Here is a 14129-nt window from a genome sequence, read left to right on the forward strand (position 1 = left end):
CGGCTCTAAGTCTTTGCTTATCCGGGTTTGCTTGGTCGTTGCAGGGATCAAGTGGATTGTCATTAGCTCGTCCATGGGTTGCACCTGAGCGACCTTGTCCTCGGGGTCGACTCGGGGGCGTTTCTCGTCTCCCATGTCTTCCTTAATGAAAGTGCCACGTCGTCCCTTTTCTGCCATTTTGACCATTGCTACATAACAAGATCTTGATTGAGCTTGGTCACCCTTGACTTCCCCTATCACCCCGTCTATAGGGAACTTGAGTTTTTGGTGTATAGTGGAGGGGACTGCCCGGAAGATATGCATCATTGGTCGGCCTATGACGATGTTATACGATGTAGGGGATCCTTCGACAATCACGAAATTGACGGTTTGTGTCCTCGTGCGAGGTGGCGTCCCAATGGTGACTGGGATTTTAACCTGTCCGACCGGTGTCAAGGATCCTTCCGTAAACCCGAATATCGGGTTAGTGACTGGGAAGATTGGAGGTCGAGCTCCATTTGCCGGAAGCAATCATAGGAGATAACATCAACAGAACTCCCCGAATCGACGAAAGCGCGAGCCACGTCGTATCCGCCCACGTTAATTGTGATGAGAAGAGGATCGCAATGGAAATCATCGAGGTCTGCGGCATCCTCTGGTCCAAACGAGATAGCAGGGTATTTGTGACACGCCATTGCAGAGATCTGACAAGTCTCGTGATTATTTTTAATATCACCGAGGTGACGTCTCCTAGCTCGGTGGGTATCTCCTCCCGTGGGTCCTCCCGAGATCATTTGGATGTATCCTCGCTTTGGCATCGGGGGCGGGGGAGGAACCCGGGCCGGGTTCCCGAACTGGGCCTCGCGTTTCTGTCCTCGTGGGGGATCTAATTTTACAAAATCCCCGATGTTGTTATCTCTGATAAGACGATCTACCTCATCTTTTAAATGCGAACATTCGTCTGTCGTGTGGCCATACTCATTATGGAAGCGGCAAAAGGTACCTAATGTTGGGCTTCGGCGGGGTTCTTCACGAGCGAACCGGGGCCAACGTAAGTCATTTCTCTTCTCAATTGCGCACAGGACATTGGATAAAGGAGCTGTGAGGGGCTGGTATGACTGATATCGGGGGCCCTTAATGTCTGGGGCACCATTTCGGCCGGACGTCGTATCTCTTCGCGGCAGAATAGGCTCTTTACCCTTCTTCGTTTCGTGGGTCCTTACACCTAAGGCCTGATGAGATTCTTCTATCTTCTGTTGTCGGGCTTCTTCCAGGTTGATAAACCTAGATGCTCTTCCTAACAAGTTGTCGAAATTGGGTGATGGTTCTAGTGCTATGGCTCGAAAGAATTCATCATCCCTTAGCCCTTACGAGAGGGCGGCCATCAATACTTCGTCACTAGTGGTGGGGACCTCTAAAGTTGCCGAGGTGAAACGTTTGATGTAGTTTCGGAGACTTTCCTTCTCCCTTTGTCGAATGCTGAATAATGACAGCGAGGTTTTTTACATTTTTTCGAGCTAGCGAATTGGTTCATGAAAGCATTGGTAAACTGCCCGAAGGAATGTATGCTTCCTAGCGGCAGTAGGCCGAACCAGGCCTGAGCTGGTCCAGCTAGAGTAGTGACGAAAGCGCGACACTTCACTCCTTCGGTAAGCTGGTGGAGGGAAGCTGTGTCGGCTCAGGTGTTCGGCCGGATCTGACGCACTGTTATATTCGAACAAAATAGGTCGATAGTTGGGCGGTATAGGATCATTGTCGAGATGCTTGGAAAACGGGCTAGTACCTTCGGGAGTTCGCGTTAAACCGCTTCGCAGGGCCTTTAGTTCGTTTATATCTCACCTCAAGCTGTCAACCTCGGTCCGGACATCCTGATTGTCACCTCCTCTGTTTTCCGAGTAACTATCGCACTCGTTTTCAGCTTGTTCTTCGTTCGTGGGGCGCCTGAGGTCTCTTTTGGGCCTGTTCTCTTGTGGTGAAGACTGGGCATAGCTCCTGATGGCAGCAGTGATCATCGCTTCCACCTCGCTTTTGGTATACATGCGTTCGTTAGCAGGAGGCTAAGCAGGGACAGGGGCTGTGACTGGTCTCTTCGAAGTGGGCTCACCATGCTGAAACTCAAAAGAAGGACTATCCGAGAGGAGAAAAGTGTGGGCCTCCTTCGTGGGTGCGACGATGCTGCATCCCGATTTATCTTTTTGAACAGGTGACGACTCAGTAGTGGGTGCCTCGCGAGCTGCTGCGTCTAATTCCTTTTGTTAGTTTCGGATAATAGTGTCTCCTTGCTTCATTTTCTCTACGTCTATAGCTCAAATCTGGACTTCTGGGGGTAGATATTGTGTTTCTCCCGGAAGTTATGTACCCAAGATTTCAGGAAGATTTCCCACAGACGGCGCCACTTGATTTGGTCCGTGAGGCTTCCTTCGTCTTTAAGGCCTGAAAGAATTCTTCAACGGGTACACCTGTAACGCCGGGGAGAAATCCCGGCGGGAAAGCTCCGACGATCAAGTCAATTATGTATTTGAAGATGTTATTGTTGTAATGTAAGTACGTGAGTGTGTGTGTGGAAAGATGATGTTTCCTCTATTTATATATGATTCTTTCTTGGCCTCCAAGGTTTCCTTTTTTAGGATTTTCCCCCTCTCCAAGTTATATCTTATGGGCCTTTATAATTTGGGCCCGTTTAGGGTTTACGCACCCTCTCTTCATTGGACTTCGGTTGTTCTTAGCATTAGCTACGAATTACGGTATTCCGAAGTCTTAGGTCGTCATTTAGAGATCACAGTTCGGTATCTTTCCTTGTGGTAGTGGATTGGTCCTTCTTAGTTCGTATTTGTTTACCTCGGTCAGAATGGCCCGTACCAAAGAGCATTAACATTCAGAGATTATTGCAATTACTACCCCTGTAAAAATTGCAACTGCGCGTTTCCCTCATGTCATAAAAAAATTAGCAATACCCCCTTGTATTTATGTTTAGATAGCATACGCGACCCATTTCCCTTTTTCCCGTTGACCAGTTTGTGAAAGGACATAAATACCTTGGGGAGGTTTCTTCAAACAAACTTGGGGACCAAATTGAGTTATTAAAAATTTAGAAACTTAATCAAATATTAAGTTAGGGGACTGAATTGTAATTTTCTGGAAAATACATTATATTTATAAAACTATGGGGCTGAAAACACTATTTTGGGAAAAATATCGGCTTCCCCAAATTTCTTCTTGCCCATTCGCCGCCACCACCACCACCACCACCACAACCACCACCACCAGCAATAACCTCGTTATGCCGCCGCCTCCAACCAGAAAGAAGAAAATGTCTTCCCCAAATTTCTTCTTATTCCCCATTGAAATCGCCACCACCACCAAACTCCCCACCACCACCAAATTTCTTCCACAACATGTCTCCTCCGCTCTTCTCGCCGTAGACACCTGTCCAGCGCCAACTTCACCTCGTCGCCGCCTCCCATTATACCTCCCACTTTCACCAGAATTTCCTCCTCTCTACCGTCGCCTACGGCGGAGAGAAGCTGTACTATTTCGTCGAACGGTTCGTGTGGCTGGGAAAATGCGGATTATCGACAAGAGGCATCATCCGGTGCTACAAAAATTGAGCGCCTGGTGCGCGTTTGTCGTCGGAAGTGAGTTTGCAGGTGATGGAGTTGAGAAAAAATGACGAAGAGGAGAGGTGTTTGGCACCCCACAAACCCGATTCTACCATGAGAGAGTGGTGTATATTGCGGCAGAGAGTGGTGGTGGTTTGGTGTCCCCCGCCGTGGACAATGGTGGAGAACGGTGGTGGTTTTGTTTGAGAAAATTAAATACTATTCAATTTCTTTTTTAATCTATACTTTTTTTTTTTGAGAAACGAAGATATTATTAGGCATAATTAGCCAAATTAGAGGGGAGGATAGATCCTTCCGTACAACTTAAATCAAAACAAGTAGCAAGACAATGAGCCAAAGAATTTCCAGAACGTCTAACAAAAGAAAAATCGCAAGAATCAAACGAGCTAATAAGAGAGAAACAATCAGCTACGAAAACTTCTATAGGAGCTGAAGAAGCAACATTAGCCTTGAGAGCATTGATTACTGTCAAGCAATCGCCTTCCACCACAATCGACTTCCATCCTTGAAGCTTAGCATATTGAAGTGCAAAGAGTGCAGCAAAAGCTTCGCATTCTTCCGCATTTGGTCGCCCATGAACCTGTCGAGTCGCCCATGCACCTGTCGAGTCGCCCACCTCACACACAAACCGTTCTCGTCCCGAGCCACTAGTGCAACAATGAAGAACTGCTGTCCTGGAGGAAGAGCAGCGTCAACATTAATTTTCAGCCAACCCTGAAGCGGCGCACTCCAAGCATCCGGAAGCGGTCGAGTATGAATATTACGTGCCAAAATCCGAATGCTTGGAGTGCGCCGTGAAACTCATTAAGATACATCCGGCTCCAACTAAGCACATCATCAATGGACGTTCCATCGTTTCCATGAAGAATGTCATTCCGAATACCCCAAAGCCGCCATGCAACTGTGAGCGCGAGTAAGAAGAGGTCTTCAGTTAGCGTTTTGCGCAACACGTCAATCCATTGCCAAACCGTGGAATAGGAAGGAAGGAGTTTAAGATAAAACGGATGGGACTGCCATAATCTTGCAGCGCCCCCACAGGCTTAAAGAACATGGAGCGTTGATTCGACCATATGCCCACAACGAAAGCAATGTGAGTCAGGAGCAATTTTTCGCCAAGCAAGAGCAGCTCTAGTAGGAATGATGTCGGAGCTTGCTCGCCAAATAAAATGCCGAATCTTAGGAGGCAGGTTCAGCTCCCAAATAAACTTCCATTTATGTTGTGTACTACCACTGTGAGCCCCAGCATAGCCGCTAGTCGAGTGGTCCGAAATTCTGGAATTAAAAGCAATATGACAACAAGATTTGACAGAGAATTTACCGTTATTTGTGTAGTGCCAAACCCACATATCCGGAACTGTGCGAGCGCCTATTGGAATGGAGTAAATCCGCACCCTATCACTCGGCCAGAAAGTGTTGTCGATAAGTTCCATATTCCAGGTTGACAGAGATGGATCGATCAAATCCACAACTCGATTTGGGAAGCTAGTCGACATCGGTCTCTTGGTCCATATGCGAAAATTATCGTCATCTCTTAACCACGGGTCCCCCCAAATAGCCGTTGATAACCCGTCGCCAATCCGGACTCTTGCGCCCAACTTGAGAAGTGGTCGAGCCTTGTAAAAGCTCCTCAAAGTCGCCGAGGGGCGGGCACCAAGTTCCGCACGAAACACATCACCATGTGGAAAGTACTTGGCTCTCAGTAGTTGGGATAAAAGGCGATCGGGTTCTGTAATCACCCTCCAGAGTTGCTTTGCAAGAAGGGAGTAATTGAAGATCTCAAGATTCCGGAAGCCCATTCCACCTGCTGATTTGGGTCGGCATAAACGATCCCAAGAAACCCAAGCCAATCTCCGCTCTGACCCATCACCCCACCAGAACCGCCGAATGGTTGATTCAAGATCTTTAAGAATACCAATAGGAAGTGCAAAACAAGACATTAGATAAGATGGAATCGACTGTAACACTGCCTTCACCATTACCTCCTTTCCCGCCTGAGACAAGTGTCTGTCACCCCAGCCTCGAATTTTGCCCCACAACCGATCCCGCAAGAAACGAAAGACGTCTTTACGGGATTTTCCTAGCGATGCTGGCATGCCTAGGTATTTGTCGTGGCGATCGACAATTTGGAATCTCAACATCTCGTAGATGGCCTCATGGGTATGAGGAGGAGTCGTAGGACTAAAACACATGGTGGTATTTTCCATATTAATTTCCTGGCCAGAAATTGGTGCAAATTTGCTCAAAATTATGCCCAATCTTGTTGCATAATCCACGTCGGCCCGGCAAAAAAGTAATGTGTCATCCGCAAAACACAAATTAGTAACCATCAGGGCACTCGGGGCAATTCGAACACCATGCAACTGACCATCTTCCACTGCACGCTGAATCATACCTATAAGGATCTCTGCACAAAATATAAACAAGTACAGAGAAAGCGGGTCTCCTTGTCTAAGGCCTCGTGTTGGAGTAACACTACCAAACTGTGAACCATTAAACAAGAAAGAGTATGAGACAGAGGTTACGCATAGCATAATAAGATCAACAAAGTCAGCAGGAAATCCAAAACAAGCAAGCACTTTTTTCAGGAAAATCCATTCAATGCGATCGTAAGCCTTGCAAATATCAAGTTTAATAGCCATAAAATTCTCCTTATTTCCAGCCTTTGTTTTAATATAATGATTTGTTTCATAGGCGACCAGAACATTATATGTTATGAGGCGGGGAGGAACAAACGCTGATTGAGTAGGAGAAACCAGCTTATTAAGAATGCTCCTGAGACGGTTAACAATGATTTTGGAGCCAATTTTATAGACTACATTGCACAAGCTGATGGGCCTATAATCTGTGATTTTTTCTGGAAGGATAATTTTAGGAATGAGCACGATAAAAGTATAATTAAGCGAGGGGGGCAAGTTTTTATTAATCAGAAAATCAAGCACACAGTCGGTCACAGAAGAACCAATAAAGTGCCAGTATTTGGTAAAAAGGAGCACCGGAAGCCCATCGGGTCCCGGTGATTTCAAGGGGGCCATATTACTGAGAGCATGTGTTACCTCAGACTCCGAGAAAGGAATAGAAAGTGCTTGTGCTTCCTCCAGAGTCACCCTCGCCTGCATCTGATCCAGAATCTCATCAATCTCATTCTCATTGGGGTTTGTCATGTGGAAGATCTCCTTACAATAATCCACAACAATACTCGAAATACGACCCTCATTGTTTTGCCAGATCCCGTGCTTATCTTTCAATTTATCAACCCTGTTGACCCGTTTCCTTTTGGTAGCCCGGGCATGAAAGAATGCAGTATTTCTATCACCTGCTTGCATCCATTGCACCCTACTGCGCTGTCTCTAGTACTCATCATTATCACTATAGAGCTGCTCCAATCTAGCCTTGAGCTCGCCAATAGCTAACTTTGACTCCGAAGTCTGAATCCCCGTGTTAAGGAAATGAATCTGCTCTTTTATTTCCGCAATCTGCTTATTCGGGTTTCGAATTGCCATTTTGCTCCACTGGATGAGTGCAGCCCGACACCCACTAGTCCGGTGTAATACTCTCTCAACTGGGTTCTCACCTTCCTCAGCGAGCCAAGCTTGCCTAACCACATCTTCACATTCCTCACGCCTGACCCACATGGATTCAAATCGGAACGGCCTTCTTCTGGTGTGAGTCTCCACGTGATCCACGTGTTTGGTGGTGAGAAGAATAGGGGTGTGATCTGACCCCGTCGATTGCAAGTGTGACACCAAGGGGGCTGGAAAAATATTCAACCACTCGCCGTTAGCACAGAACCGATCAAGTCGAGATCTTACCGTGAACGGGTGCTCGCGGTTGTTGGACCACGTTAACGGATATCCAACGAAACCCAAATCTGAAAGTCCACACTCAATAAGGCAATTCCGAAAACCCTGAATCTGACCCGATAATATGTCATTTCCACCTTTTTTTTCCGTGTGACATGTGATTTCATTAAAATCACCACCAATGAGCCACGGCATGTCCATCTGATCCCTCAGTTGCCTGATACGCACCCACGATTCCTTTCGTCTGTTAAACTCAGCAAAACCATAGAAGCCCGTGCACCTCCATTTAATATCTGAGAACACATTTTGAACCGTCACGTCAATATGATTCTGGGAGAAGGATAATAATGATACATCAACCTCCTTAGACCATAACAATGTGAGCCCACCTGCCCTACCATCCCTCTCAACAGCCACTCCGTCGTAGTTCCATGTCTGTTTTAGTCTCTCAATCAACCGAAGTGTAGCTTTCGTTTCCGAAAGAGACACGAGTGAAGGGTTATGTTTCCGGAGCAGCGCTCCGAGCTCGTGAATTGTCAAGGGACCCCCCCAGCCCTTGGCAATTCCAAAATAGGCAACTCATTGCGGTGGCGGGGCTGCGCCGCAGCCTCCGCCGATGAAGAGGTGTCCTCGCCCCGAAGAGTTAAAAGACTTTTCTTGCTGGCCCGCTGAGAATCAAGGACCATGGAATCATCCGCTTTCTTTTTCCGACCCTTCTTCGCCACTGTGATGATTTGTCGACTCGTTCCATGCCCCACACTGTTCCCATGCAGCTGGATATCCGTGGTAATTAGTTGAGTCTCATCCCACAAGTTAGGGCTAACATTCTCTATATCACCACCACTAACTGCCCTCTCAAGGGAGCTTGTAGGAGAGCCGTTTCCCACCTCTCTCGACGAACTCAAGTTCGGGTGGATGGTTGTCCGGGGTTCCGACAGGTTAGTAGTCTGGATGGCTTGGAGCGGAAGTCCTGAGCTAACCTCATCTCTGCCTATGGAAGCCTTCATCCACACACCGTACGGAAGATTCTCGCCAGGGTCCGAAAAGTTCTCATCATACCGATCAGGGCACCTAGACTCATTGTGCCCAATGACACCACACAAGAAGCAGAAGGTCGGTAGGCGCTCATAAGTGAAGGAGACCCAATGTTTGGAGGCGTTGTCATCAAGAACATATAGATACCACGCTTAAGTTTTCTTGTGATGTCGATTTTGATCTTAACTCGCATAAAATCACCACACTCACTCAATTTTGGCTTCATAACTTCAATAACCGTGCCAATTTTCTCTCCCATCAGCCGAGCCGTCTCCACGTTACGTTGGGCCAATGGAACTTGGTGTAAACGCACCACAATTGGCATGAGCACGAGATCAACCAGTTTAGGGTCCATTCCCGAGGCAAGTTCCTGGAAGATGACGGCGTTACGATCGAGTATCCATGGACAGCCGCTCATTGCATGTTGCGCATCAAGTTTGTGATCGTATCGAAAAACGAATTTATTCGGTGCCACGGTTTCAAAAGCAAAGCCCTTGACCGGTTGAAGGAGCCGCACCAGATTCATACGAATAGTTGTGGCACTAATATCCTTCGAGCAAACGATCCGCCCAACCAGACTAACCCCTGTACGTACCGTTCGAGAAACCCTAGGATCAAATGGCAAAGCAACGCATTCCTCTTCTTCATTGGTCAGCGTCACTTTCCTTGCCAATTGTTCAGCGATTTCCTCCATGATCGATGAGGTGAGAGAGATGAGATTCCTGACAGCGAGGCACAGTGAGACGGACGAAGCAGGCGCACAGATCTGAGAAATAGGTAGGATAATGAATAAGGTGAGATAACCCTAGCCGCCGCAGAAGAAATCAAAATATTAATATAAACCCTAGAAAAGAAGACTTAAATAGCAAGTAAATGATTAAAGCAATGAAACGATCCCATCTGCAGAGAAATGAAGAGACCCAAGATGAGAAATTTAGAAGAAGATTAGCGTAACCCCTCTCCCAAAGAGAGAAAAACACCTCTCATGCGAGACTCAAAACACCTTGAATTTTTTAATCACCTTGATTTTTTTAATCTATACTTAATACATATTAAAAAAAAAAGGAAAATGAAAAAAAGAAAAGAAGTTGGGGGCAATCTTGTCATTGTATGTCGCATAAACCGCAAGTGAGCCACACGATTTGCGACAAGGGGGTTTTTGCCTTTGACTATTAGGGGATATTTGCTATATTTTTCATAACAGAGGGAAAATGCACAGTTACGATTTTCACATGGGTAGTAAATGCAATAAGCTCTTAATTAAGAACTTCTACGACTTGCAAATTTTCAATAGCTTTCATATATACATAATACATAGATGTATTTGGAATATCTATTTCCGAGCTTGTTTCTATCTAAAAAATATAAAGTATAAACAAATAGAAAAGATTAATCGTCTTATAAATGTAAGATTTTTATTTAATTTTATAAGGGTGATTACAAATAAGCCCATCAATGGGTACTTGTTCATAAAAGATCCAGACAAAAATCTCCTTTACCAATAAGTCCACACATGGTCCAGATTTTTGTAAATGACTAAAATAACCCCTCATACTTTACTATGCTTCAATTTCATCCTTAACTTAATTTAACCTTAATTTGGACCCAAATTTTACAAATTATTCAATTTTGACCCAAAACATTTTTTTTTTCAAATTTTTTTTCCCGCCGGATTCCGGCGTTGACTTCTAGTTTTTTTTTCCTTCCGGATTTTTTCGCCGGTCTCCGGCGTTGACTATTTCGAATTGTTTTTTTTTCTTTTGTATCTTTCTGTAACTTTTTTTTTTCGTTTAAACAACAATATTGCTGTGATTGACAGTAATATTAACTATATTACTGTTAAACACATTAAAATTAACTAAATTACAGTTTAACACAGTAATATTAACACAAGAAAACTCATTATTATTGTGTAATAGAGTAATATTACTATATTGACCGTTCAACAAATGTAAACATAATAAAAAGCCAAAAGAATTAATATTACTGTGAGTGACAATAATATTACTATAACAACAGTAATACTACCGTCAACCACAGTAATATTACAATAATAGACAGTAATATTATTATGTTACTCCGTGAATAACTCAGACAAACAAAAAGAAAAAAAAAGAAAAAAAAAATAGTCAACGCCGAAAACCGGCAAAAAAAATCGAAAGAAAAAAAAATGAAAATTCAACGCCGGAATCCGGCGGCAAAATTTTTTTTTTGAAAAAAAAAAGTTTTGGGTCAAAATTGAATAATTTGTGAAATTTGGGATCAAATTGATAATAAATTAAGTTAAGGATGAAATTGGAGCATATTAAAGTATCCTCCAAAAAAAAGTCAAAATTGAATTTTTGTGGTCAAAATTGGATTTTTGTGGACAAAATTAATTAAATTGGGGTTACAATTAAGAATTGGGTATAAATGGTTGAGGGTAATATTGGGATATACATGAATGTTTCCTTTATTTATAATAAATTTCAAAGGGATGGGCTTATTGGTAAAAGAGATATATCTCTTAAACCTAGAATAATAAAGATGACTTGGTTGAGGACTTAGAATGTTTTTCTTGTGCATTTAATTTAGGGAAAATTGCACATCACCCCCTATAAATTTCTAACTTTTGCACTTTACCCCCTCACAATTTCAAAAAGTGAATGTCCCCTTCAAAATGTTATTCTTGTTGCACATTGCCCGATAGCAAAATTCCGATGGATTCACCGGAATTGAGTGTTTTTGTTGCACTTTTCCCCTTTAAATATTATTTTTTTGTTGCACGTTGCCCCCCTACAAACATTATTTTTCTACACATTGCCCCTTTAAAATGTTATTTTTGTTGCACGATGCCCACCAAAAAATATTTTTTGAGACAAAGTACAATGGAAAAATACATTGAAGGGGGGGTTATCTCTTTTTTGAATTTCTCGGGGGGAAAGTCCAAAAAGGCGAAATTTATAGGGGGTGAAGCGCATTTTCTCCTTTAACTTAATAGAGTTTTGAATATATTTTAGGGCAGATTGCACATCATCCCCTATAAATTTCTATTTTCGCACTTTACCCCCTCAAAATTTTTAAAAGTGAATGTCTCCCTTCAAAATATTATTCTTGTTGCGCATTGCCCCGATAGCAAAAATCCAATGGATTATTCATCGGAATTGAGGATTTTTGTTGCACGTTGCCCCTTAAAAACATAACTTTTTTGCACATTGCCCCTTTAAAATGTTATTTTTGTTGCACAATGCCCTCCAAAAATTAGCTAATGGGGCAAAGTGCAATCAATATAATACTTTGAAGGGCAAATATCCATTTTTTTATTTTTTAGGGGGGAGAGTGCGAAAACATAAATTTATAGGGGGCAAAGTGCATTTTATCCTATATTTTATTAGTTTTTTTGGTTGAGTCATAAATATGCTTTGGTTTTTTTTATACTAATTATTAATGTTCATTTCATTTAATTTTACAAGAAGTTTTAATATAAAGTTTTTTTCGTATAGATTTTTATTGTTGATTCATTTTCATTGTGATCACTAAGTATATATTTTTACAAAAAAAATATTTAGATAAATATGAATTTAATTATTATTTTCTCAAATAAAACCTAAGAAATATTAATTAAACATTAGTTAGAATTATTTCCTTCATAAGAAATATGTAGTAGAACATTTATATATTAATACTCGATAAATTAATAACCTCGCTTAATTAATAATCTTGTCCGGTCCCGGCTCGGTAAACATGTATTAAATTATTTGCACGATAATTTAATATTTTGCTAAATTAATTGAATTTTTTTAATCTCGACTGTATTAATTTATAGAAGTTTTACTGTAATTGTATATTTTATTCAATGGTTTATTGAGATTCTTTATTGCAAAAATATAACAAAAAATAAATAATTAATATGTTAAATTTTTCCCATTATTTTGGCGTCTTTGACATTGAGGATCAAATTCCCCTCCAAAACCATTCTAACTCAATAACCATATCACCTAGTTTATTTTTAACCTATTTATTTTTATAAATTAAATGTCAACTTATTCAACCAACCATCACATTACCTCCAAAATCCCAACTTTTGTAACTTAAAGCACTAAAATCCTGATTTTGAAACATGGTGGACTAAGGTGGTGTTTGCAAAAGCTTATTTAAAAGCATAAGTTGGTGATTGTGAATTAAGTTGATATTAAGTGCTTAACTCTAAAAGTTGGGGGTGTATGCAAAAAATCTGGAAAATTAACTAAAATAGAAGAAGGAGGTACATGGGTGATTTTAAAATTATAGCTTAAAGCAGCTTATTTTAAGAGAAGCAGAAGCAAAAGTCGGTTTTGCAAACACCTAAAAACAGATTATATGAGAAAAAAAGCTCATAATCTATTTTTAAAAGGTTTTGCAAACACCACCTAAAACTCCAAACTAGCAAAGTTACAGGACTAAAAAACTCATTTTGCCTAAAATTAATATTAAAAAGAAGAATTATTATTAAATTGAGATAATTAGCAAGAACCCTCAATTTAGGGAATGTAGTTGAGGAAAATCTCTCCCAAAAGTAATTAGAGAAACCTCAGTCCCCTTTAAAACAATACTTTTAACAAATCTAAAATGTTTAATATACCCTTGAAGAACCCTATTTCAATTGTTCTTTTTTCTCTCCCTATTTCTCCCGTCGTCTCTTTTCTCCCTTTTCTTCTTTCTCTTCTCTCTTTTCTCACACGACACGGTGCCGCAGCTGAGAGCGCTGCCGGAGCGGCGGTGATGCTCACGTGGATGGGCTGCGGCGGCGGCAGAGAATTTTGGGGGTTGATGAAATGGAAGCTGTGGTGGTGGTGGCTGTCGACGGTGGAGTTTGCGGCAGCGAAGAGCCCGGCGTTTTTTTTCCACTGGAGGGGTTCTTGCTTGATATGTACAAGGTGGGGATGGTGATGGTGTGGTGTAACATGTTTATGATCCAAGGCATGGTTGAACCGACCCATGAATTGATTCGCAGCCACTCATTGTGTGTCGTAACCCTCTTCAAATGTGCGGAATTTCTCGAGGAAGCCACTCTACCCACTAGTCGAAATAAGCTTATGAAATCCTAGTTTGTGATTGCTTCTGCCTAATAGTAATTCTCGTCCGTGATTAGAAACTTCGAGCGATTAATCCGGAATTACCTTTCATCGGGCCGAGTGTGTGATTTAGTTTGAGGAACGTAGCATCCGAAAATTTTTTTACGACAACTGGAGAGCGGGAATAGGTTTTAGAGTAATTTTTTAAAAGATAGACGCGTACAAGGAAATAATAATTAAACCTTATTAACAAAACGAACTATACGGCACATGAATATGAGAAGTAAAAAATACGATCAAATAATGCAGAACTAAACGGTTAATTACAACCAACACCTTGAGGTATGCTTAAATTACGAAAAAAATCCCTCTTGTTTGGATAATTACATCTACCCCTCAACTATGAATCTTCTTACACCTCCACCCTTATGGTATAGAAATTCAACATAATCATCTAGATTCCGTGGAATGTGCTCTAGTTTGTACTCATTTTGTGTAAAAATACAGTTTCTGATACACTACAATCTGATGTATTCAAGCCAAAAAACACATATTATGATCATCTAGCTTCAAAATGTGGAGTTGGAATGGGATAAAACGGGTCCAAAATTAAGAATATTCCATATAATCTAGAAGATTCCACTAAATTTGAAACTGCAATG

The 14129-nt window shown here is 42.0% G+C and overlaps 2 protein-coding genes across 2 annotated transcripts; both read right to left on the reverse strand.

The window, feature by feature from the left end:
• Window positions 1–431: 431 nt before the first annotated feature.
• LOC148765675 (uncharacterized) lies at window positions 432–1991 on the reverse strand. Its single transcript, XM_088812291.1, has 2 exons — window positions 1819–1991; window positions 432–1338 (listed from the first exon to the last, which is right to left on the reverse strand). The coding sequence occupies exons 1-2, from the start codon at window positions 1989–1991 to the stop codon at window positions 432–434; spliced, it is 1080 nt and encodes a 359-aa protein (XP_088668417.1).
• Window positions 1992–3850: 1859 nt separating this feature from the next.
• Window positions 3851–9128, reverse strand: LOC148765676 (uncharacterized). The gene is made up of 4 exons (XM_088812293.1): window positions 8542–9128; window positions 8083–8470; window positions 6259–7954; window positions 3851–6214 (listed from the first exon to the last, which is right to left on the reverse strand). The coding sequence occupies exons 1-3, from the start codon at window positions 9126–9128 to the stop codon at window positions 6947–6949; spliced, it is 1983 nt and encodes a 660-aa protein (XP_088668419.1). The 3' UTR covers window positions 3851–6214; window positions 6259–6946.
• Between the last annotated feature and the right edge of the window lie 5001 nt (window positions 9129–14129).

Source organism: Erythranthe guttata, chromosome 13 (assembly GCF_056151865.1).
Source record: "Erythranthe guttata isolate IM_541 chromosome 13, IM_541, whole genome shotgun sequence".
In the NCBI taxonomy this organism is placed as follows: Eukaryota; Viridiplantae; Streptophyta; class Magnoliopsida; order Lamiales; family Phrymaceae; genus Erythranthe; species Erythranthe guttata.